The 22,304-nt window shown below is 48.2% G+C and overlaps 3 protein-coding genes across 3 annotated transcripts; 1 reads left to right on the top strand and 2 right to left on the bottom strand.

Moving 5' to 3' along the window:
• Window positions 1-1,483: 1,483 nt before the first annotated feature.
• Window positions 1,484-3,723, bottom strand: LOC115311544. Its single transcript, XM_040218313.2, has one exon. The coding sequence runs from the start codon at window positions 2,957-2,959 to the stop codon at window positions 1,484-1,486; it is 1,476 nt and encodes a 491-aa protein (XP_040074247.1). The 5' UTR covers window positions 2,960-3,723.
• A 9,792-nt stretch (window positions 3,724-13,515) lies between these two features.
• LOC115319975 (trihelix transcription factor GT-4) lies at window positions 13,516-16,897 on the top strand. Its single transcript, XM_040218317.3, has 4 exons — window positions 13,516-13,639; window positions 14,634-14,714; window positions 14,900-15,268; window positions 16,586-16,897. The coding sequence occupies exons 1-4, from the start codon at window positions 13,588-13,590 to the stop codon at window positions 16,861-16,863; spliced, it is 780 nt and encodes a 259-aa protein (XP_040074251.1). The 5' UTR covers window positions 13,516-13,587; the 3' UTR covers window positions 16,864-16,897.
• Window positions 16,898-17,743: 846 nt separating this feature from the next.
• Window positions 17,744-20,801, bottom strand: LOC8039682 (putative nuclease HARBI1). The gene is made up of 2 exons (XM_042290320.1): window positions 20,469-20,801; window positions 17,744-19,442 (listed from the first exon to the last, which is right to left on the bottom strand). Exons 1-2 carry the CDS (start codon window positions 20,799-20,801, stop codon window positions 18,573-18,575), a joined length of 1,203 nt encoding a protein of 400 aa, XP_042146254.1. The 3' UTR covers window positions 17,744-18,572.
• Window positions 20,802-22,304: the final 1,503 nt, after the last annotated feature.

The following is a 22,304-nucleotide window of genomic DNA, read 5'->3' as shown; positions in this document are numbered from 1 at the left end:
CACAGGAAGTGAGCGAGATCGGCCTAAGGTTTTGGAGCCCCGGTGGCTTCCCACGCTTCGGAATAAGAACCATCTTGGCTTTCTTCCATTTCGCAGGCAGCTTCCCTTCCCTCCAGCACCTGTTGAAGAAATCAAGCAGGGCCTCCAAACACTCCTCAGACAAGTTACCAAGCATCTTATTATCCACCCGGTCCAGCCCGGGCGCCGACCTCCGATTAATCCGCAGCAAGGCAGCCCTAACCTCCCACAGCTCGAAATCCTTATCCAACTCGGCATTGTCAACCCCCGTGTACTCCGGGTGGACCTCCCTGCCGCAACTCGGAAGGAACGTATCCAACAACTGCCTTTTAACCCCTTCCTCACCAAGCTCCCTGACAGCCCGACCGACAACCTCCCCCATTCTCCTACACTAGAAGCTCCTCGTCCTGGACTCGTCCAGCAGGTGCCGCAGCAGCTTCCACGTGTCTCCACTATGCATCTTGCCCTCCGCCCTATAGCACACATCGTCCCACTGCTGCCTGGACAGGGCCTCACAGTGCCTCCGAATATCTTCATTCAACTGCGCCACCCGCTTCCGCAGCGCACGATTCTTCCGCTCCCGCCAACGGCTCCGCAGAGAGTCCCGGGCTTCGACAAGCGCACCTAACCTGCTATCCACCAGCCCCACATCCTCCGACTCCACCACCACGGGCCGCTCAGCCGACCTGGCAGCGTCCACCAAACTCGCGGACCATTCCCCCAAATCGCTTATCTCCCCCTCCGGACCCAGCCGCCTGAAGGCATCCCAGTTCACCAACCCCTGGGGTCTAAACTCCTTCCTCCGAACTGCCAGGGGAACCGAGAGCTCCACTAAACGGTGATCGCTACCCAGATCCTCCAGCGCGTTCCGCCACTCCGCCCCGGGAGCGTCCACGAAGGCTAGGTCCGGGGTGGTATCCCTCTCAATCGCGTTCCGCGCGGGCCGCGTCGGCACCCCCGGATCCGTGACGAGGATCAGCCCCACCTCCTCCGCGTCTTGGAACAAATTCCTCCCCTTGACCGTGGTAGCCGCGTGGCCCAAGAACTCGTGCCTAGCGTTAAAGTCCCCGGAAACGACTAAGCCCCTGCCATCGGCCCAACGCGCACATCCATGCAGCAGATTCCTGAAACTCTGTCTGCCGAAACGCAGATTACTGTACACGTTGCACAGACAGACCCCCAATCTACCCACTAACACCTCGGTCAACACCCTCTCGACGTTCTCGTCCCCCTTAAGCTCGTGCACTAGGACCGGAAGACTCCGCCGCACGAACGTGCAGACCCCCCTGCGGCGGCCCGCAGGACCCCCACTAGACCGGTACGTGACGTAGCCGGGGAGACTCACATCCTCCTGTACCACCTCCTGAACCATTATCACATCCGGCTTAACCCCCTACCCCTATAATGTACTGCTGTAACCTGGCCCTCTTACTCCTAAAACCGTTACAGTTCCAGACCCAGATATTTAAGCTTGATGCCATTGTCCCTCTGAATTTCGCTGTAAAGTACCCTGCATCACCGTTAGCACCTTCATGATCGAATCCATCTTCTCGTTAAGCTGTTTCACCCCGTCTTCCACCAGACCGACATGGCCCTCAATCTCCTCAAACCTGTCCTCAACACCCTCCCCCCTACATCTGCGAGCCTCCACACTCCTGCGCTTGGCGGGAGGGGCAGAGTCCTCCGGTCCCGAGGGAGGAGCCGAACTGTCCAGCCGACGAACCAAGCCCTCGACCAGTGCCTTCAGCTCCTCCACGGTCTTCACTAACTTCTTGTTCTCCCTTCTCAGCTCCACGACCTCAGCAGCTTGCCTACGATTCTCCTCACGCAACTTGGCAACCTCTCCCCGATCAGACTGCACCGCCTGGGCCCACGTGATCTGACCACTTGTGCTCCTGCTGCGACTACGTGCCGCCGGCCTCTCAGACTCGCGAGACCTTACCAGCCTAGGGTATTCTTCCGCAGAACCCCGCGGGGGAGGAGACGGCCGATCCCCGGACAGACCCCGCTCCGCTCTCTCCCACAGCCGCCTACGAACGATGTACGGCGTACGAAACCGATTCTTACACACCTTATCCCCGGTAACATGCGGACCCCCACACAAGCCACATCTGGGACTACACGTATGTCCCGGGTCCGGAGTTCCGCCACATCCCAAGCACCGTCTGACGCCGGGGGTTGGGCACACATCAGTTCGATGACCGACACGGCCACACGTCTTGCACACCTCATAGTGCTTCCTATACAGGGAGCACCGCAACACACTCCCGCCGTAGAACACCTGATACGGCACTAAGTCACCCCCAAAGATCACCACGACCGTTGCCGAAGAGCCGATACGCTCCGCCGCTCGCACCGTCGGGTTCCTGGGCCCGATGAGAAGTCGCTCAATCTCCTCCGCCGTATGGTGCACCGGGACGCCACGGATCACCCCCTTGACGGTGTCAAAGGGAGCCGTGACGTAAGCCCACACTTCGTAGGACCTCCCCGCCACGCAGATACACGTCACCGCAGCATACTTGACCGCCCTGGCGTCGCTCCCCGTACTGATGACCACCACATTTTGCTGCACGTTCGGGCACTGCGTATCCAACGAGGCCGCCTCCTCCGAGATCCCAGCCGCCGCCCGGATTGCGTCCGCCACGACGACGATCGACGTCTTCCTCAAATCCAGGCCACCTCGCGGCCTCACCACCACCTTGTTCTCGCCCTCCAGTCCCACTCTCGGCATCCTCCCCATGCGCTTGACCTTCTCGATGACCTTCCGGGCCACGTAGGAACTAGGCCTGGGCTCCTTCTCCACCTGAGTACCCCCGCGTGCCCGAGCGCGCATCCAGCCTGCACAAAAATCAGGGTCGACATCCTCCCCGACCATCGAGACGACCGTCGGACCGCCATTCTTGGCCACATCCACCGTAGAACCGCCGAGAGGATCCTCCATGTCGACGTGCTCGAGTTAGGCCTAGCGGCCCCACCCGGCCGGCGAACACGCAAACTCCCACAAAATCGACACTCACTCACTGCCGATACCTCCCTGTGACCGGGAAGACTTGCTCGTTCGATTGGCACCGAAAATTCCGAGGTGTCGATGATTTGGACGCAATAAATCGATCAGCAACACGGGGCCGATGTGAAGCACGTCTTCCGTAGGTAACAGCAGACAGCGCCCCCAAGAGCACGTGGACGCCCAAACACAAGCAAGCAGTCGGACGTTGCCTGTCTTTCCGCGCGCCACAATGTCTACAAAGAACTGTGAATATCGCTATTGCTAGCCGGCCTTTTTGCTAGTGGCGTACAGAGGACGCTAATAAGAAGTATGCATATTATTAGCAAAAACAAAGACAGTTTTGAATTTTGTAGCGCGCTAAATATGACTGATAATATCTAATAATTATATTTAGCTTGTTTAAAAATACAAATGATTATGCCTCTAGTCACAAGCTAATTAATTTCAATGATGTTTGTCCCCACCTCTCCTAGTCGCGCTTCAATCGCATCCTTCACGTGACCCTCCGGGCCGATGTCGCTGGCGATTTGTTTTGAACCGCTTTTTGGCCGAAGCTTCTCTACCCATGTGCATATACCTTGTATCCTTCTCGAATGCCCTGCGCATGATGATAAACGCCGCCATTACTTCTCCCAGCTCTACAAAGAGCATATTCCTCTACACCTATGTGTGCTGCTTGGAAATGAGCCACTACTCCCACCCACTCAGGTTTTTAAGTTTTTAAAAAGTATTTATCTTTTACACAAATTGTAGCATTATATATAATATAAGGTCCTAGTCCTATTTTATACATTTTTGAAATTACCAGCTACTAAAGCTCTTTTTTCTTCAAAACCCTCTTCTGCAATAGTATCATTTCTTGGCGCATCATAGCCTTAGTTGCTTTTGCGCCACAAAACCCCAATCTACTACTACTACTACGTTCGGGGCCTCCGAATGCGATCGCGAACGCGACCAGTGACCACCGTTTTATGTGTGCTGTGAAGTGCCATGGACAATTAACAAGAAACTTACCTCAAATACGTTTTTTACTGGTCAGGTCCTCGCAGAAAAATTGAAATGGGACTCTTAAAATATGTGTTCGAGGAAAGTTTCTACTGAATACATTAAGCCACTGATGTTTGACGGGCGGGCAATTTTTGAGTCAAAACTTGGGTTTGAAACTCCCTGTAGTATATATTACTCTATGGTTCAAGCCCGTCTTCTTTTTCAATGATAGTGCATGCAAGCGGTGGGCGTAGTTTGCCTGTTTTCGTTTTGGCTGATCTTTTACGTGAGCGGCTGGCGTCGTTTAAGGTTGTTTTCTTTTTGTCTTGGCTTGTACGCGAGCTAGGGCGTGGTTTGAGTTTGTTTTATGCACTTTTGCCGCGCCATTGAAAATTGTCGCGTTAAGAATGGATTGGGCTTAATTGCTACGAATACGGGCAACCGACAACTTAAAATAAAATTTGGAAACTCGCTGTACAAGTTTGCCGATACAATATCCGAACAGAACGAGCCCCGCATTATTGTAGTGTCGTTATTGACGGAACCTTGCTGGTATATGCTTTACGCAATCAATTTCCACGGTTCCTAAAACAAAGCTCGCGGTTCGCGAGGCTTTGTTTTCCCGTCTCCATGAGTACCAGCAGGGGCGTCTCGATTAAAAGTCTCCCGCGGTCGCTCGATCGTTTATAGTGAACGATATTTTATCAAAAACTCTAGGACCATGGATTTTTAAGGTGGCGCTTTATTCACTGCCTCTTCTAGCCAGCTCATGATGGGTCTCGCTAGCGCCAGCTCAGTCTATGTGTTCATTAATCACCGGAATGCACGACTACCAACATGCCACTTCTCGCTATCATGTTCTGTCCAGATAGCGGGTTGCTTTGTAGACAATTCTGGATGGTGTAGTGTGGCAAAATACACAGTGTATCATTTGACTGGAAAATATAAAACAAGTTATCAAAAGAACAGCCCACTCAATTTTGATCATGAGCACTTCACATGCATATATAAAGGAACTTCTGCAGTTGCATCTCCACTACCTCAATTCATTGTACAGGCCAGCAAACATGTCTAATACACATGTCTGCAAGCGAAAACATCAACTGGCACAACATAAACAACACAAGTGAAAATGACAAAACATGGCAACAAAAATGGCAAATGAAAATAACCTGAACATTTAAAATGATACAAAGGTAGGACAACTTGACATATTGCCGCGCGCGCAGCTGGCCAAGTAGGCAGCGCGCGCGTGGCCTAACGGTTATCGCGCTTGCCTCCCACGCAGAAGGCCAGGCTTCGATTCCTGGCCGCGGCTACTCATTTTTGTTGACAGTGTAATTTGATGTTCTGGTGAAATCGAGAACCGTCTTGGCTGATTCGAGGTTCGATTGGCTGATTCGAGGAAACCCACGTGGGTGCATAGGGATTCCGCAAGGCGAGCAGAGTCAGTTTGGGCCCCAGCGTTCTACTCTGCTGCTGCGCCTACTTCGACGCCCGCGACGCCCTGTTATTATCTTTTGTACCCTTTTATTTTTGGCACAAGTTTGCCACATTAAACGTTTATTTATTACTGTTTATTTCTTGTTTATTGGTCACCACCCGTGACAATATTCAAACCCACCTTTCAGCGTCCTGAAAGGTAAAGGTGTCGCTCGGCAGAATTAAAAACGATCTGTAGAATAAGAAAAACACAAGGAAATAAAACAGGCGATCATGTTTCTCTTGTAGTCAAATGTTGATTCTAACATAGGCACATGGCTGTGTACTTCCGATTTGCCCCACAATGTTTGATAAAAAAATTCCCATCTACATCGTTACAGGGATGCACGAAGACAAACAGATCTACTTCCTAGCAGTCGCAGCACTAGCAAACTTCCTTGCCTCCAAGGCCTTCTTTTGTTTTTGATGCTGGCACCTGCTTAACTCCTTAAGGAAAATTCGAATCCGCATCACAACCAACCTTCTAATCAAATGCGTCTTGAACGGAGGACAGTCTGGGAAGTGAACAGCTGCGGCTGCTTTTGTAATTTTTTCAACGAGGTTGTCGGTGCGGCCTTTCGGTTCATGAAGCACATCTTCATTCCGGCGGAACACTGTCTCGCAGACATGGTAAAGAGAAACAAGTTTCTTACTGTGAACAGTCAAGGCATCCTCCTTGAAACACTTTGACAGCGTTAAACCCACCGCTTTGTCATTGTTTCCTGGGTCTACTGTAGCGTTTCTGCAAGCTGAACAACAAGCTGACCAACAAACAAATGCTTTCTCAGTGCTTAGCATCACGAGATCCTGATCTGGGTGAGCTTTCCTCGTGCCTGCCACCACCTCATGCAGCTCTTGAGGAACGGAAGATCGGTAGTTTGCCAAGAAGGGTGCCCCATCGTCGATGGAGTAGCTGCTGTGTGCTGGTGCCTTCAAGTATTGAGACACGCTGATGATCCGAAGAGCAGCCTTGCACTGGTATGGGGTTGGAGTGGGATTCTTTCCCCTTACCACAGAGAACAGATTTTCTCAGCTGTCTTGAGTGAAGCGGCTAGTAAGTACAAATGCATACCTATCTTCATGCAGAAGGGTGTTCTGTAGGGCCAAGATGCTGCTCGTGCTGAGCAGCACGCCTGTGTTGTAGAACCAGATTGGACGAACTGAACAACTGTTGATTGAACGTTACATTTTACAAAGATAATTTCGAGCAGAAGACGTGTTAGCCGTGTCCTTCCTTTAGGAGGCGGCGAACTTTTTCCCTAACGCGGTCGTGCGGCAACAGTTCCAAACATAAAAGCAGGTAGAACAAGCAAAGTTGGCTATAAGAACACTTTAGCAAAGAAGGTTAACCGTGAAAATATTATGAACTTGCTTCAGGAATCTGAGGACAAAGAGAAAAATTGCGCTCACCACAGCTGCCACGGGACGGAGTTGGGGGTTAACCCCAGCTTGTTGCAGTTCCCCCAGGCTTTTCTTGGACACATTGATTAAAACAAGAAATGCCAAATGTTCCTAAACATGATGAAAACATCACATTTTCACATCCTCCTACTCGCATCCCACACATGTGCTCCCAGAAAAACAAACACCTATTGGTGCCAGTAGCACGGTTGCCGTTGGGCAGACTTTGAAAGAAGCCAAAAGTCATGCTAAAAGTAGCCATACCATTTAATCTTAGCACCAAATTTGTAGCCAAAATGAACAGAAGCAATATTATGAATGCTGTTTTTATTAGTAAATTCGAACAATCAGGGATAGCATTTTGAATCAACACAGGGAACAGAATAAATACAACAAAAAGTTTGGCACCTTTGCTTTGTCACAGGTGTGTCGCAAATAAATAAATTATTAAATGTTCGGTGGGCCTGTACATAGTTTATCTAGAATAGATAGTGTTCTTGCCAGAGTAATTTTGACACATTCTAGTCAACAACTCAGTTGGGATGTTAAATGTCGCAGTTGTTTTTCCCTGAAGCTGTAGACCAAACTTGACTCGTAGGATCGCCATGAGTAGGTTCAGCTTCATTTTGTTGCGGATCTCTGTTTTTGTCAGGTTTATACAAGAGAACACGCGCTCAGCATCAGCATTAGGAACTGGAAGAGACAAAATTTTCAATGCACCTCGCGCCAGGTGTGGAAAAGGGCATTCGCCGCAAGTGTCCTTGTACAATGCCGCTGCATGCCAGAAACTCAAACATGATGTGCGATCAAATGCACCGATAACAGTTTGCAGTTGCCGTATTTCCGACTCCAGCTCGATGGAGGAACATTTAAAAAAAATGCAGCGGCAGTTTCAGTATGCCTTCACGGCTCTTCGCACTCTCTACATTATCAGGATTGATGGCGTGCAGCCTCCGAAGTGTAGACGAGGCATTTGGAAGCCGCTGCTGGAGTTGTATCGCCATCTGCCTCAAGAACTGGAAGCAGCGATCCCTCACGACCCCTTGGTCTTCAGTAGAGACTAGAGAAAGTTTCTCCCTGAAGACGTCGCCCAGATCCGCCGTCTCTGGTTGCAAAAAGATAGACCTCATCTTCACCAGGTCTAGAGACAGCAGGCTTTCCGTTGTGTTGTGCCTCAAGACTGATGGGTGCAAAATTCGTCTTAGGACTTCCAAATAGAAGTTTTCTAGCTCTTGAAAGACAACCAATGTGTCGGGCGCGTTGGTCTGGAACATTTTGTTCACCCGTCTGACGCTACGGAGAACTGAGGCAAGGAACACAAGGTAGGCATGATTTTTTCTGTCCCGATACATCTCTCGCAAACTGCGCACGTTGTAACCTGCTTTGTTCTGCTTTCTCAAAAAAACTCTTGGAGGGCCTGATATTGCTCCAAAATTCTTTCGATGCAGTCTGCAATAGCAAGCCACCTTGTCTGCGAAAGTGATAAAAACTTGGGCGGTGGCTCTACACTTTCATCGTCCACCGACATGCTGGCATGAAGTTTCTTATAACTATCTTGCCGGCAGCTGCTGTGTGCAAAGTAGTTGCGAGTTTCTCGCACTAAGTGCTCCCCGCAGAGGGCACCTGTGAAAACAGGTGTTTGGAGAGTGGAGTCTCCACGGACCCCGCGCCTCGCAGGGGGCACCTGCACATTATGTGCTAGGTGCTTGGTGAGTAGCGTCACCATGGACCCCAGCCACATTGGCAACATTACCACCCTGAGTAAAAACTGGGTAGGACCCGCCCACGTCTAGCTGTGCGTGGCGAGCCCGTGTCCAGGGAAAAGGGCATCCTGATGGTTGAGCCGAGCCCGGGGTAGGTTTGGACCCTTCGGGGCCCCCCGGGCGAGGCAACACACCACTTTAGCCCCTGCTTCCTGTAGACGGGAGCCCTGGTAAGGCCCGGCCAGGATGATTCTGTCTAGTCGCCTTTTCTTCTACTATCCCCTCCAATCTTTTACCTTTACCTTTCCTGCTTCTTTTATTTCTCTCTCATTTCTCTTACTCCTTTTTCACCCCTCTTTGGCGGCAAGGGCTAACCTTGGGTGGCAATAGACCTCTGTCTTGACCCACACTTGGGTATAGTTTCCCGGCAGCACTTGTCTTGAACTGCGTCCGACTTAGCCGGCTATCCACCAAAGCCCGCCAATTTTCTTTTGCCACCAAGAGGCCACGCCAAGTTAAGCAAAGCCAAGCCGCTCTTGTAATGGCTGCAGTGCGTGGTTGCAGAAGTGATCAACCGTGAAACCGAGCAGTGGGCATGCGTAGTGATGCTGGGGTTGAGGAATTGCCCAGCCCCGGACATGCTTCGTCTATCTGATGCACTGATGTCAACAAAAACGCCATCGTCTGTTATCCACTTTCGGACAGTGTATTGTGAAAGTGGATAGGCCTAAGAACGGTTGCGTCGCTCTCCGTGCTCAGTGAGCTTCGTAGGGCGCTTCCTTTTCGGCAAAAGGCGTGCCAAAAGCGCCCTAAAAACGGTTTGCTATTTAAAGAGGTTGGACTGTGGTGCGCTCATGACCAGCCATGGGTGTGCCTCCATCAGTAAAGACGTGCCACAGGATCCTGCCATGTCATATTAGTACCTAAAATAACATTTGAACGAATTGTGTAAATGCAAAAATTTTACCCTGTGTAAGGAACGCTGCCCCCCAAATATGTGTCAATTTTTCGGGAAAACAACCGTGTTCATTATGCGAGTAAATACGGTAGGTAGATTGTTAGGACTGTAATGTGTAATTGTGAGGCGGCATTCACAAAACCTTTGGAAGGAAGGCACAACAGAGATTTGAGTGTGTTTCAGCCCTTGTTTTGTGCAATTTGTTTTCTTTGTGAAATGCTTTTGGATTTGCCTGTATATATTTGCCATGTAAAATTGCGGGAAATAAACTTGCAGTTAGATAACTTGCAATTCCTTTGGAGCAGTGCAGTACAGGTAATTTATTCAAAGGCACATGTGGAATATGCAAGGTCACAGTATTTATCACAGTAAAATGATGCAACTCTAAATAATACTTTGCTGTTGAACACTGCAAACATAATCAAAAACCTGCACTTAACATATTGCACACTTTTACATCAGTGGTGTCTTGCTTGTTCATTGAAGTCTTTGTCATATTGCACACACCTTAGCTGTGTTCAAACCTGGCAACATATTATGCACCTGGACAGAAGATTTCTGGAACACAAGTTGTAACTTAACAAGCGCTCATACAAAAAAAAAATTCACAAACACTTATGAATTTGTCTTTTGTGTTCCTCTTATTTAAAATATGCCTAACATATACTGAGGGAGCATCCAGTAGGTACAAGTTATTGTGAGAACAGCTTAAAACATGAACAAAGTAGTGACTGGACAAACCAGGGGAATGTTGAACTGAAGGTTTCATTTGTGATAAAAGCAACACAGCCTTCACTTCTGCTCAGGAAGGATGTGCATAGGCAAAGAACAAAGTTTTGTAATGCAGTGTCCAGACCATATTCTTTTATAAAATGACACAGGGTGGAAGTAAACACAGGCTAGGTGTTTACGGCACAGCCTGTGTTTACTTCCACCCTTTGTCAGATGGCGTTCTAAAGATCCTTTTCACTAGGCTCCTTTATAAAATCGGCTAATCTGCTCACGATGTTGAGTGCGCACGTGCTCTACGGCGTGCGCTGGTTCTTCGATTTTAAAAAGGAGCTTAGTGAAAAGGATCTTTAAAATGCCGTCCGACAGGGGTATTAACATGTTCAGGTCACGCGAAAGGGAACCTCGTTTGTTTGGTATGCTTATTTTATATATTGAGATAGTTGGTCCTTGTTTCTGAACAGTGTCGTTAAGAGCCACATTTGCCGTTAGAGGTAGATGTTGCTGTTAACCACATTTGGATGATATTGGTGTGCTACTCGGACACAAGGACCAACTATCTCAACAGATAAAAAAGCATGCCAAATAAAAAAGAAGGGTCCTATTTGCGCGAGTCAAACATCTTTAGTTCTCCTAGGTAGCAGAGCGGCCATTTTAGACCTGAGCTAGTGTCAGTTTACTTTCACACTTTTTTATTGTATTAAAAAGTGTGGTCTTATAACACTGTAACAGAAAACCTTGTTCTGTGCCTGTGCACATCATACCCTATTAGAAGTGTCATTCCTGCTGTTTTCTTCCAAAACTTTGAGGTAATAGTTAACGCTTCTATTGTCAAGTATGAATGTAACTAAAGGTTATAGAATGAAGGTGAAATGAAACCACGGTTTGGCAGCAGGTATTTTTCCATGACTGTGCCAAAAGTAAATGCTATATGAAATTGCAAACAAACATATAAAAGACTCGAATGAAAGAAATTGTGAACCTATACAGTTGCCAACCTAGTGCTCACACTCGTCAAAGTAACCTTGTTGCTGAAATTTATAAATTATTTTATGTATTTCAAACTTTGCTGAAGCCTGCAGGTGCTGAGTCACCAATGCTAATTCATGGCTGATGCTCAGTGCAAATACCATGATGGCAGGATTACTGCTGTCCATGTGTGGCCTTGTGCATGAATTTGCCATTGCGCTCGAAGTTTGTCCGAGTACCCTCAGGAGCTCGGATTCCTCTCGCGTCCGGATGTGCTGGGCGCTAGACCTGGCACGCCGCTTGGGAGCCGGTGGTCTTGGCCCTTCAGGAGACACGTGTCACGATCTTTCTCGAACGTGGACGAAGGGGGCCGAAGCACCCGCCGAGAAGAGACGACACGCAGCCTGGTTGTGAGGGTGGACGATGTCTGGCCGGAGCGCGTGCGCTCAACGGCGTTTATTGGTGCGGTGAACAATGTTGCCCGCCGAGCCTGGCGGCCGCAGATGGGCGGACTGGAGGGGGGCACCACTAACTTGTTACACTCCTCCCCCCCAGTTTGTTTTTCCTAAAAACAAAATACACGAATAAACACACACGGCCGACACCATCTCGGTGTCTGGTCATGCAAAGTCCCGGCCTGTCGACGATGAAGGTCACCCCGGCGAGTAGCGGTCAGGTTGCCTCCGCTGCCGTGCACTCCGCCTGGGTACTGGTGTCGACGGGCCAGGTGTGGCAACGCCGGGCGCTGCCTGAACCGGTTGCGCTCCACCCGGTGGAGCTGCAGGGACCGGATTTGTAAGTGGCACTGGTGCCACAGGAGTGGCGACGCTTGTCGCCTCCGGGGTGGGTGGTGCTCCGCTGGCCGCTACTGGTGCTGTTGTTGGCGACCGTCGTGCCGGCGAAGGTGCCCACCCCTGGCTGGAACAGGGACTGGAAGTCGGTCAGGAGGCTCGGGACGTCCTTCACCACGTGCAGCGCAGCTTCTTGGTACTCCGGCAGCCGAACACCCAGCGAGTGAATCCAGTTCCGGCCCAGCAGCGTCGGCGACGACCCCTTGGTTAAGTAAAGGGGAAGGATTGCCTCCCTGTCGCCAAGGCGAACGCTGACTTGGGCCCGACCCTGGACCTGGGAAAGCTGCCCGGAGTAGCTGCGCAGCATGACGTCAGACACCTCGATGGACACGCCGGGAAAGGTCCGCTTGAACAGCTTCCCGGGCATGACCGACACGCTGGCCCCTGTGTCCAGCTCCATGGTGATGGGGCGGCCGCAGATTTCGACGGACACCAAGTAACGTGGCACGGACGATGGAGGCTTACTCGTCTGCCACACGTCGAAAATCTGCGGGTCCTCGGCCACGACGTGGACCCTGGTTGAAGAGGTACCCGGACCTTGTGCCGCTCGTCCCCGCCGCGTTCTCTTGCGACGACCACCCTGGCCGCGGGCTTGGCTGGAACCCGGGCTTGAACCAGGCTGCTGCTGCTGCTGCTGGCCGCCGCTCGTCCTCCCCCCTCGGCAGACACGTGCGAGGTGCCCAGTTCTCCCGCACGTAAAGCATTGTGCATGGACGAACTGGCACCATGAGGGGGAGTGGGCAGCACCGCAGCGGCTGCAGGCACCGCTCCCCCTCACGGTGCCAGTTCGTCCAAGCACAGTGCTTTACGTGCGGGAGAACTGGGCACCTCGCACGTGTCTGCCGAGGGGGGAGGACGAGCGGCGGCCAGCAGCAGCAGCAGCAGCCTGGTTCAAGCCCGGGTTCCAGCCAAGCCCGCGGCCAGGGTGGTCGTCGCAAGAGAACGCGGCGGGGACGAGCGGCACAAGGTCCGGGTACCTCTTGGAGGAGTGTAACAAGTTAGTGGCGCCCCCCTCCAGTCCGCCCGTCTGCGGCCGCCAGGCTCGGCGGGCAAAATTGGGCGCGTTAAGTCCGCACTCCGGAGCGCGAGAGTATGGCGCTCCGTTCACTAAACGGACAGGAGCGCCGCCGGGGACTGACACTCGAGCGCGCTCTTCGTGCACCTAGTATTTTTCGGAGTGCGAGTGACCTCTTCGCGCTCCGTGACGTCACTACCGTTATGCTCGTTTCGGTTTGGGTTTGGGGGTTTTGGCTTGCTTCGACTAGTTTCGACTACGTGCATTTGGCAAAATGAAAATTAGCGCGCCGACTGGCGGAGACGACGAGAATATTGCAATAAACTAATATAACAGCGACAAAAGCGAAACCCGGCGAAACGGCGGGATTCTGCAGAAACTGAAACCACAGAAAGGAAACTGATCGGGTTGTCTCGTCATCTCCTTCTCCTACAAATCCCTTACTCGTACCTCCGAGATCTTTCAAGATGAGCCAAGGAATGGAGCATGTTTTTTACATGATAGACGGCACCGAATATGGTAAGTAGAACGATTTCGTTCCATTTCCCGGGGTTCGGTTTTGGTCACCGCGAGATCTAATTCACCTCTCGCGGAGCCAGCTGTACGTTTCATATTTCGCACGCGCTAGCAGACGAATTCGTCTGCTAGCGCGTGCGAAGAAAAGATTTTTTGTGCTGCGAAGCGTCATCTGCAGACGGAAATGAAACAAGTCACCGTACGTAGTCTGCTAAATGACCGACAAAAAGTTGATCGTCTGCGGCGGCGAGGTTTGGGATCTGTTCGAAGCGATTTTGACAACCCGTGCTTAACTTGTTTTGCTCCAGTGCACGCTGAAATTCACCGGTGGATAAAGAAATTGGCTCAAGACTAGCACATCAGCGCGAGACCCCTTGCCATTTGTGTATATACTGTGACACCACGTCCAATCGACAGCAGAGAAAGCTCGCTCTCACCTTGACCAAAATCGAACCACTGTTACGAGCTACTGAGACGAGATCCGCGAACCCTTGGCCGTGTGGAGATTTGTCTTATTGAGGAATACATTGCCCCAAGGGTAAGCTGAGAGCATCAATTATTTTTTAAGAGTAGAAGTACATACTCAGAGAATGTACTTCAAGTAAAGTACACGTTTTCTAAACCTGCTTGTAGTACTTTTAAGTACAATGTACTTAAAGTACTTCCCAACACTGGTTGGATCCTAGATTACCAAAGGATTGAGGGGAACAAAAGTGCTCGCGCGAGAAGCTAAACCAGGCGCTTCAGTATGTAACGTGGTCGACCCTTTCTGATCCTTATCCACATTTCCCAGAATATAAGACAAGGTATTTGATCAGCATTTAAATTGCCCGCTTATGTTGGTGCCCCGAATCAGCACTTCCCACTGCACTATAGCGCTTTTGATTGCAGCCTTCAAGTTCTGAAAGATAGGAAAACCAGCTATTGCTCGTTCGTGCTGTTTGTGTTCTGTACAGTCATATACAGATGATCTAACTTGATTGTCATGACACTGCAGCTTTCCTGCCAAGTGATGAACACTTGCAGTGTGCCGAAGTGGATGAGGAGAATGCTCCGGAAGATCTTCAACTTGGCGAACGTGAGTAATATGAGAATGCTGAAGTACACTCACAGCAAATGGTTTATGTAAAGATGCAAGAAGAAATATGATTAAGTAGACTAGAAAATTATTCTTGTACAACACTGTATATATATATATATAAATATTCCTGATTCTTTTTGGTTTCCCCTTCATAATCTCTATATTTTTTTTCATTTGTTTAGAACAACCCAGTGAAGAGCCTGGACCAGGTGCCTGGAGGCGGGAGGAGACGCTGGCCCTAATTGTTGCCTACACTACCCACAAAGTGGACTTTAATAACCCAAAAAAAAAGAAGAAACATGTCTGGCGGGAAATCAGTGAAGAATTAGCTGAGAAGGGGATCCAAAGAACTGCAGAGGAATGCGAAACAAAGTGGAAGGGGCTCAAAAGGACCTATGTCAAAAGGAAGCAAGAAAAACGAGCAAGTGGCAGGGGACGCCGAGACTGGGAGTTTTTTGATGCAATGGACGAGGCCCTCCGAGAAAGTCGCGACTTCACTGCACCATTTATTACGCTACCTCCTGCGCCCACTCCAGTACCAAGCATCGTAGGTAAGGTTTGCCGTCAGCCTGGGTTTGTAGATATGAAGAGAGCTAGTCATGCTCATGCAACATTCTTGCCCAAGGTGATTCACTTTACAATGCTAACAGGCTCTACAAAGGAGATAGTGAAAGAAATAGTCTGCCTCTATCCTTGAAATTACACTGCAAAAGAAACTTCCAATTCACTGTCATTGCATGAGAGTATACCTGCATCTTGCTTTTGTCAGTGTGCTTGTGTCAAGTGTGTAATATTCAGACAGTATTGTTGATGGTCCTTTTTAAAGGGGTAGTCCCATTGTTCATTAATTGTCAGGGTCATTAATTGGACTCGCAGTTGACTCGGCATGCCAAAGTGTAGGCTAAACTGGCAACTCAAGTTTTTCGTCAGAATAACTGTTTAATAATTCTATTAAATTTTCAATTTTGGTCCTCACATTTTTTTTTTTTTTTCAACTGAAACACTCTTGGCATACTGAAAAAGTGACGTCGCAGCAGGCACAAGCTCACTCTATGGACAGTAGAACTTGTTCCCAAGCCAAGTTAATATTTGCCATTAAGAACAGCTTTACTGAAATTAGAGATATAAATAGCATACTGGGTAAGAAAAGCCAGCATATTCAGGTGATTATAATGCAATTAATGCAAAGGTGCAAGCGAGCTGGACAAGAATGACAATAATAATCCTTGGAGAGGGGAACAAAGGGGCAAAGGACAAACACAAATCTCCAAACACAGATAGGTGACTGGTGCGCGATCAAAAAAAATCTGCCTGGTCCTGTTATCGAACCAGGGACCTCTCCGTTTCCAGTGGAGCGCTTCACCAACCGAGCTACCTAGGAGTTTTGCGTCAGTAAAGCAAACAAGTTTTATCATGCTGCAGCTGCCACCAGTCTAACATCAACAAAATGAACGGCCTGCATGTTAAGGTTATGATGATAATGCAATTGAATGCAAAGATGCAAGCGAGCTGGACAAAAATGACAATAATAATTCCTGGAGAAGGGGAACAAAGTACAAAAACAAATCTTTAACGCGCAACCAGGACCAGGCTGATTTTTTCGGTCGTGCACCAGTCACCTAGCTGTGTTACAGATTTGTTTGTCCTGTGCCCCCTTTGTTCCCGTTATCCAGGAATTATTATTGTCATAGTTAGTATGTGTTGCTACTAAAATCTTGCTGAGCACCCCTTCAAGTCATGCAATAAGCCTCTGGTGAAGGTTCAAGATCCTCCTTTAAATTATTCCATAGTGTTTTTAGGAGATTCTAGTGGGCTTGAACAGCTTTGGTATCTGTCTCCCTAATGATGGCATAAATGTGTGTTCTCAGATTCAGGTGCCTCGACATCTGCAGCTGTGCAGCCTCCCCCAGCCCCAGTTCCAGTTCCAGTGAGCAGGGGCAACACACAAGGTGAGGCAGGGGGCGACAACGAAAACAAGCAGAAGAGGCGCAGACCAGTGACGATGCTGAGCGAAATGCTACAGAAGATGGAGGAGTGGGAAATCGAAGACCGGAGACGGTACAACCAGCAGCTAAAAATGCAGCGTCTCAAGCTAAAACTGCTGAAACGTTTAGTGAACAGCCAACACGGAAGCTCCCAACAGTAAGCGTGCGAGTGAAAGGCATGAACGCATGCTAAGGGTTTGTGATGCCTTAAGGTTGGTAGTTTTATAAAACAATGAGCACCTTGCATACATCCATAATTTATCCTGCAGCAAGTTCACTGTGATACTCATTTTTCTGGAATGGTGAAGTGCAATCCTGTAGTGATGAAGTGCAATACTTTATTTACAAGCATTTATTCAGAACTTACATACTCAAGTACAATGGTCAGTATTATGAAATATGTTATAAAACACATGGATTAAAAAACTTATGTACTCAAGTACATTGGTCAGTGTTATGAAACATGTTTTGAAATACATGGATTAAAAACAATTTAAAAAGTCGAACTCTGAACAAATTGCATCTTTCTTCTCAGCAGCAAATGGATCAATTTCATCATCATGCACCCTGGCTGGCTGATTAGGGCTTCTGTCACCTTTGCCGTCATCAAAGCTAGCTGGGTGCTTGAGGATAAACTTGTGCGACATACACGGCATGACACACATGCATGACACATGCACCATTTTTAAGATTAGGCTATCCCCGCCCATGTCTAGGTACCTCATGCGCCCGAACTTTCCGTTTAGTCATCTAAAGGCACCCTCGATAACTGAGGGTGCTGCGCTAGGACTGGTATTAAATATCAACTGCTGGCGAACGAGTCAACCATCATCCCTATATGGTTTTATTAATAACACTTTTAGAGGACATGCAGTCTCCTGGGGAGGGAGATAGCTAGGGGAACACTGTCATTAAGCATTAGAAGGAAAGTATGGTATTCCCACAGCTCTCAAAGTGCTCAAGCCTCCATTAAATGGGGGCTTGAGCATAAGCATGAATGCAGGATCAACATTTCATTGGGTTTTAAAATGGCCCCCCAAATGAACTACTCATAAGATGAAATTATCCTCTGCAATATATGTCGGACCTTGACTCGGCGATTGACATAACGGAACAGTTTATAGCGTGCATTTTTCCCTACAACACAAGCAGGTCGAAAAGTGACGGAAATCTCGCGTCTTGGCGATCCCAACCATAGGAAATAGAACATACAACTTGCTAGCTCACACACTAGCTTGTGCGATAGATCTGGAAGCACGAAAAAGAAGGCGAGGAACGAGATTGTGTTTTCGCACGCGTTATCTAGAGAAACGTCTCTTCGCAAAACTGTTAATAGCTGATGTGTATACTTTAATCGTCGCTCGCTAAATTGCTTACATACAGTTCAACCTTTAATTTCAAATGTTGATAGCTTTGGTTATGAATTTGCAACTGAATGAAAGAAGCATGCTTTTTTGTTTTGGTTTGTGGAAACATTTTAGTTAACTGTCATTCTTATTGCAATGCCTTTCATCAGCAGCCTATTTCTGGCCCAGTTCCATCATGGTGATGATGACAATGATGCAACGGTAACACTGAGGTGTAATTTTATATTATTTAACTACACGCTGACAGCAAGATCTCATGCACAGCACAGGATGTTTTGTTGAGCAGGAAGGTACATCATGCAAGCATATCCCTGAATTTGCTGTAAGGAAGCTCTCAAAAGTGAGTAGGTGTGCTTCAAGAACATGGTGCACATTTAATTTTTTCTGGACTAACCAAGTGCAATACTGTATACATTTTTTTGCCAACATCGATAACCCGTGTACTTGGATAGAAACACAAGTGTAATCAACTATTAATATGAAGTACATGGATAAAAATTTGTTCACAGCCGTGAGCAAATCGCATCTCTTTTCTGAGCAGCGGAGGGCTCAATTTCCTCGTTGTGCACCCTTGGCGGCCGACGAGGGTTTTCGTCGTCCTTGTCGTCATCAAAGCCAGCTGGGTGTTTCAGAATGAAATTGTGTAGCATGCATGCCGCACATACCATTTTTGGGATTAGATCGTCACGACCCATGTCGAGGAACTTCAGGCGCCGGAACTTCCCCTTTAGGCGCCCGAAGGCCCTTTCAATGACCGAGCGTGCTGCGCTCAGTATGTTATTGAATTTTACTTGCTGGGGAGTAAGTCTGCCATCATCTCTATATGGTTTCATAAGGAATATTTTCAGTGGATATGCCGAGTCACCAAGAACATGCTTGTCTTCAGGAAGGCAGACGAGAAAGTCCTCGAGGCCAGACATGGCGTACACACGGCCATCGTGCATCCTGCTTGGTTTCCCTACACAGATGTGTGAGAAACACATGTCTTGATCACAACAGGCTTGCAAGATAACTGAGTGCACGTCATGCCTGTTGTAGAAGGCAGATTGGTCATCTTTTGGTGCTTTAATGTTTATGTGGCACCCATCCACAGCACCAACTACACCTGGAAATCTCCAGCGTGCCCTGAAGCTTCTTTCGACCCCATCAATGTCAGTGGGCCAGACAACCTCTCCTTGGGCACAATCTGTCCAAAGACAGATCATCTGCTCCACGACAAAGAATAATGTGCCTTTATTCACACCGAAGCGATCAGCAACACCCCTGTAAGACTCCTGGTTGCCAAGGAGCCAAAGCGTCATCAACATCTTTGTCTTCAACGGGATCCTGAAGGTGTTTTCGCTCACTTTCCGTCGCGTAACATCATACAGGAGCTGTATAAAGGAATACCAACACTTGAACCAAAACAGAGTAAAAATTTTTGCTATTTTATTCCTTCTTCGTGACTTGCAGACATGCCATCACACTGCGGTCGGAGATAGTTTCATGCGGGCACGTAGAAGATACGAGAGGAGAAACACCGACACTTGAACCAAAACAGAGTAAAAATTTTTGCTGTTTTATTCCTTCTTCGTGACTTGCAGACATGCCATCACGCTGGGGTCGGAGATAGTTTCATGCGGGCACGTAGAAGATACGAGAGGAGAAATACCGACACTTGAACCAAAACAGAGTAAAAATTTTTGCTATTTTATTCCTTCTTCGTGACTTGCAGACATGCCATCACACTGGGGTCGGTTCATGCGGGCACGTAGAAGGTACGAGAGGAGAAATACCGACACTTGAACCAAAACAGAGTAAAAACTTTTGCTATTTTATTCCTTCTTCGTGACTTGCAGACATGCCATCACACTGGGGTCGGAGATAGTTTCATGCGGGCACGTAGAAGGTACGAGAGGAGAAATACCGACACTTGAAACAAAACAGAGTACAAATTTTCGCTATTTTATTTCTTTCTCGTGACTCTCAGACATGCCCTCACACTGGTGTCAGAGATACTTTCATGCAGGTCTGTAGAAGAGATGAAAGGAGGGATACCAACACTTGAACCAAAACAGAGTAGAAATTTTTGTTATTTTAGTCCCTCTTCATAATTTGCCGGCATGCCATCACACTGGGGTCAGAGATAGTTAGGTTCCTAGAAGGGACAAAATATTGTAAAGTGGCAGTGAAGTAAAGGATGCACACCTCCAGATAGTGCCTACTGAGGCCTCTTCCCGACTGTTGAGAGTTGCTTTCAGTAAATGTTTGATGCAATTTACCAAGTGAAGCAGCATCAGTTAAATATAAAGGCGAAAATTGAAGAGGGGCAGATACAACTCAGTTAAGTACTTATCTTTAAACTTGCCCCAGTACATGCAATGCATGTTAGATCATAAGTGTTAAGCTGTACAACGTACAGCCTTGGCAAACTGTTTCTCTGTGGCCATCAGTAGGTAGTAGATATTGACATTTGGATGGCTTAACTTTCGACGAGTTTTGCAGTTGACCAGCTCCGCTTCTGGCATGTCGTAAAACCCTTGCCAGCTAACCAGTCCCTTCTTGCAAAGCATGCAAGTCGTTTTGTTGCCAATCTTTCTGCACAGGTAACCGGTAACATAATAAATGATGCAATCCACAACTTCAGCACGCTTGTAGTCATGCTCAAAGACATCTTCGCACTCCCAGGTTCCATCTTCGATGAGCCCATCAAGTCTCTTCTTCAGGCTGTCTAGTCGGCACGTTTGCTGCATACCAACCTGGAAAACTTCTTTTACATCAGCAAAAGAAATGTATGGGCACTGCCCTTCAGTGGTTACAGAGCAGTTTCCGAATTTTGGGAGGTTTCAGCAGGGTATAGACAGAAAGCGTGCGATATAGCTGCATAAATGTGGGAAATGTTGGATGTTTGTTCTGTCCTCCCGCTTGCCGAATTGTTCCGAAAAAACATTCCAGGCGATCTTGATTCATTTTGGCCGTTAACACGTATCCAAAGTTACATTCTGTCAAGAGGTAATCCGACAGCTCACCGTCTGACTTCATTGTCACTCTGAGGCCTTGTGCAGTCGACGGAGTCAGGAAAAAGTCCTTGTGAACGTCCCCATTGATTACTTCCTGTTCCCATGAGTCAAGCCACCGCATGGAGTCTTCAATGACTTGGAAGTCATTTCCACCTTGTCGATCGCACGCCCTCAGCTTTAAATCGACGATTTAATGCGTCAAATATAGATTATTCATAAGCAAAGTGAAGTGCACAGTTGGCTCCACGTCATGCAAACGGGGTGCTCCCCGCTTGGAGTAAAATTGAAGCCCCCTGGTGACGGACTCGCTAAACAGCTGGGTTGCAAGTTTCACTCTCATTTTCAGCATGTTTGATGGGTTGATGTGGCTGTATGTAAGCTTCGAGCACACCCTTGCATCAGCTGCATGCTTCACATCTGCTACATAAAGAGCATCGTAGCATGACCAAGATACAAATTTTTTATCGATATGGAACATCTTGCTGTAAAGGCGGTTTCTTATACACTTGAAGAGGTGTGGTGCATCAGAGAGCATGAACACTCTTCTCGAGCTGTCGTATGGGTGCTCAAATGAGTTGGTGACATGTCCCAAAACACCACTAATTCCGAAGTTCTTCCACATTGTACGGTCGGTTGTTGCACCATCGCAAACAATTCCATCGATATGTACGCCTGCTTCCTCAAGCTTGAGAATATACTGCAAGACTAACTGTGAGAACACAGTTCCTTTTGTTGGTCCCTTTGAAGCAAAAACTGCAATGGGCTGCAAATAGTCATCAGCAAATGGAGCAAAAGCGAACACAAGACCGTGGTCTGCAAGCTCCTTGCAGTCAGGATCAGGCTGCCCATGGTCAATGAACCCTGAGTATGTCATTGTCTTTGAATTGACGGCCAGCTCCTTTCTCACTTGAATTTTGTCAAGGACAAGCATTCCTCTCCGCTCCATAGGACGCTTGCTTGCCATCTTAGTTGCAAATGCTTTGAAAAACTTTTCATCTAGACCATGCACACTTGAGTCCCATCATGCTGATATATTTTTTGACTGTAGAAACACACGGCAAAGGGAGGATGTCGTTATTTCTTAAGAAGGCATATGTAGCAGGACTACGAATGTGAAGGAGAAGACACGGCAACAACCAACTGTCTGTGTACCTACGGTTCTTCTTTGTTGTGCTTTGTTGCCGAAACACACTCTCTGATGAGAAGCAAGTGCACAGATGGGATGTTTTGCTCCTG

The sequence above is a fragment of the Ixodes scapularis genome, unplaced genomic scaffold (assembly GCF_016920785.2).
Source record: "Ixodes scapularis isolate PalLabHiFi unplaced genomic scaffold, ASM1692078v2 PGA_scaffold1__304_contigs__length_218370807, whole genome shotgun sequence".
NCBI lineage: Eukaryota > Metazoa > Arthropoda > Arachnida > Ixodida > Ixodidae > Ixodes > Ixodes scapularis.
Note: the sequence above shows the minus strand (reverse complement) of the source record. Positions and strands in the feature narration are given on the sequence as shown.

What these genes read in the sequence shown, in the direction of transcription:
- LOC115311544 (XM_040218313.2), bottom strand. Translation starts at nt 2,959, where the DNA reads ATGGAGGATCCTCTCGGCGGTTCTACGGTGGATGTGGCCAAGAATGGC.
- LOC115319975 (XM_040218317.3), top strand. Translation starts at nt 13,588, where the DNA reads ATGAGCCAAGGAATGGAGCATGTTTTTTACATGATAGACGGCACCGAA. An exon ending in GATAGACGGCACCGAATATG is followed by an intron (nt 13,640 to 14,633) that starts GTAAGTAGAACG and finishes ATGACACTGCAG; the next exon opens with CTTTCCTGCCAAGTGATGAA. An exon ending in AGATCTTCAACTTGGCGAAC is followed by an intron (nt 14,715 to 14,899) that starts GTGAGTAATATG and finishes TCATTTGTTTAG; the next exon opens with AACAACCCAGTGAAGAGCCT.
- LOC8039682 (XM_042290320.1), bottom strand. Translation starts at nt 20,801, where the DNA reads ATGCAGCAAACGTGCCGACTAGACAGCCTGAAGAAGAGACTTGATGGG. An exon ending in AGAAACAGTTTGCCAAGGCT is followed by an intron (nt 19,443 to 20,468) that starts GTACGTTGTACA and finishes TCCTTTATACAG; the next exon opens with CTCCTGTATGATGTTACGCG.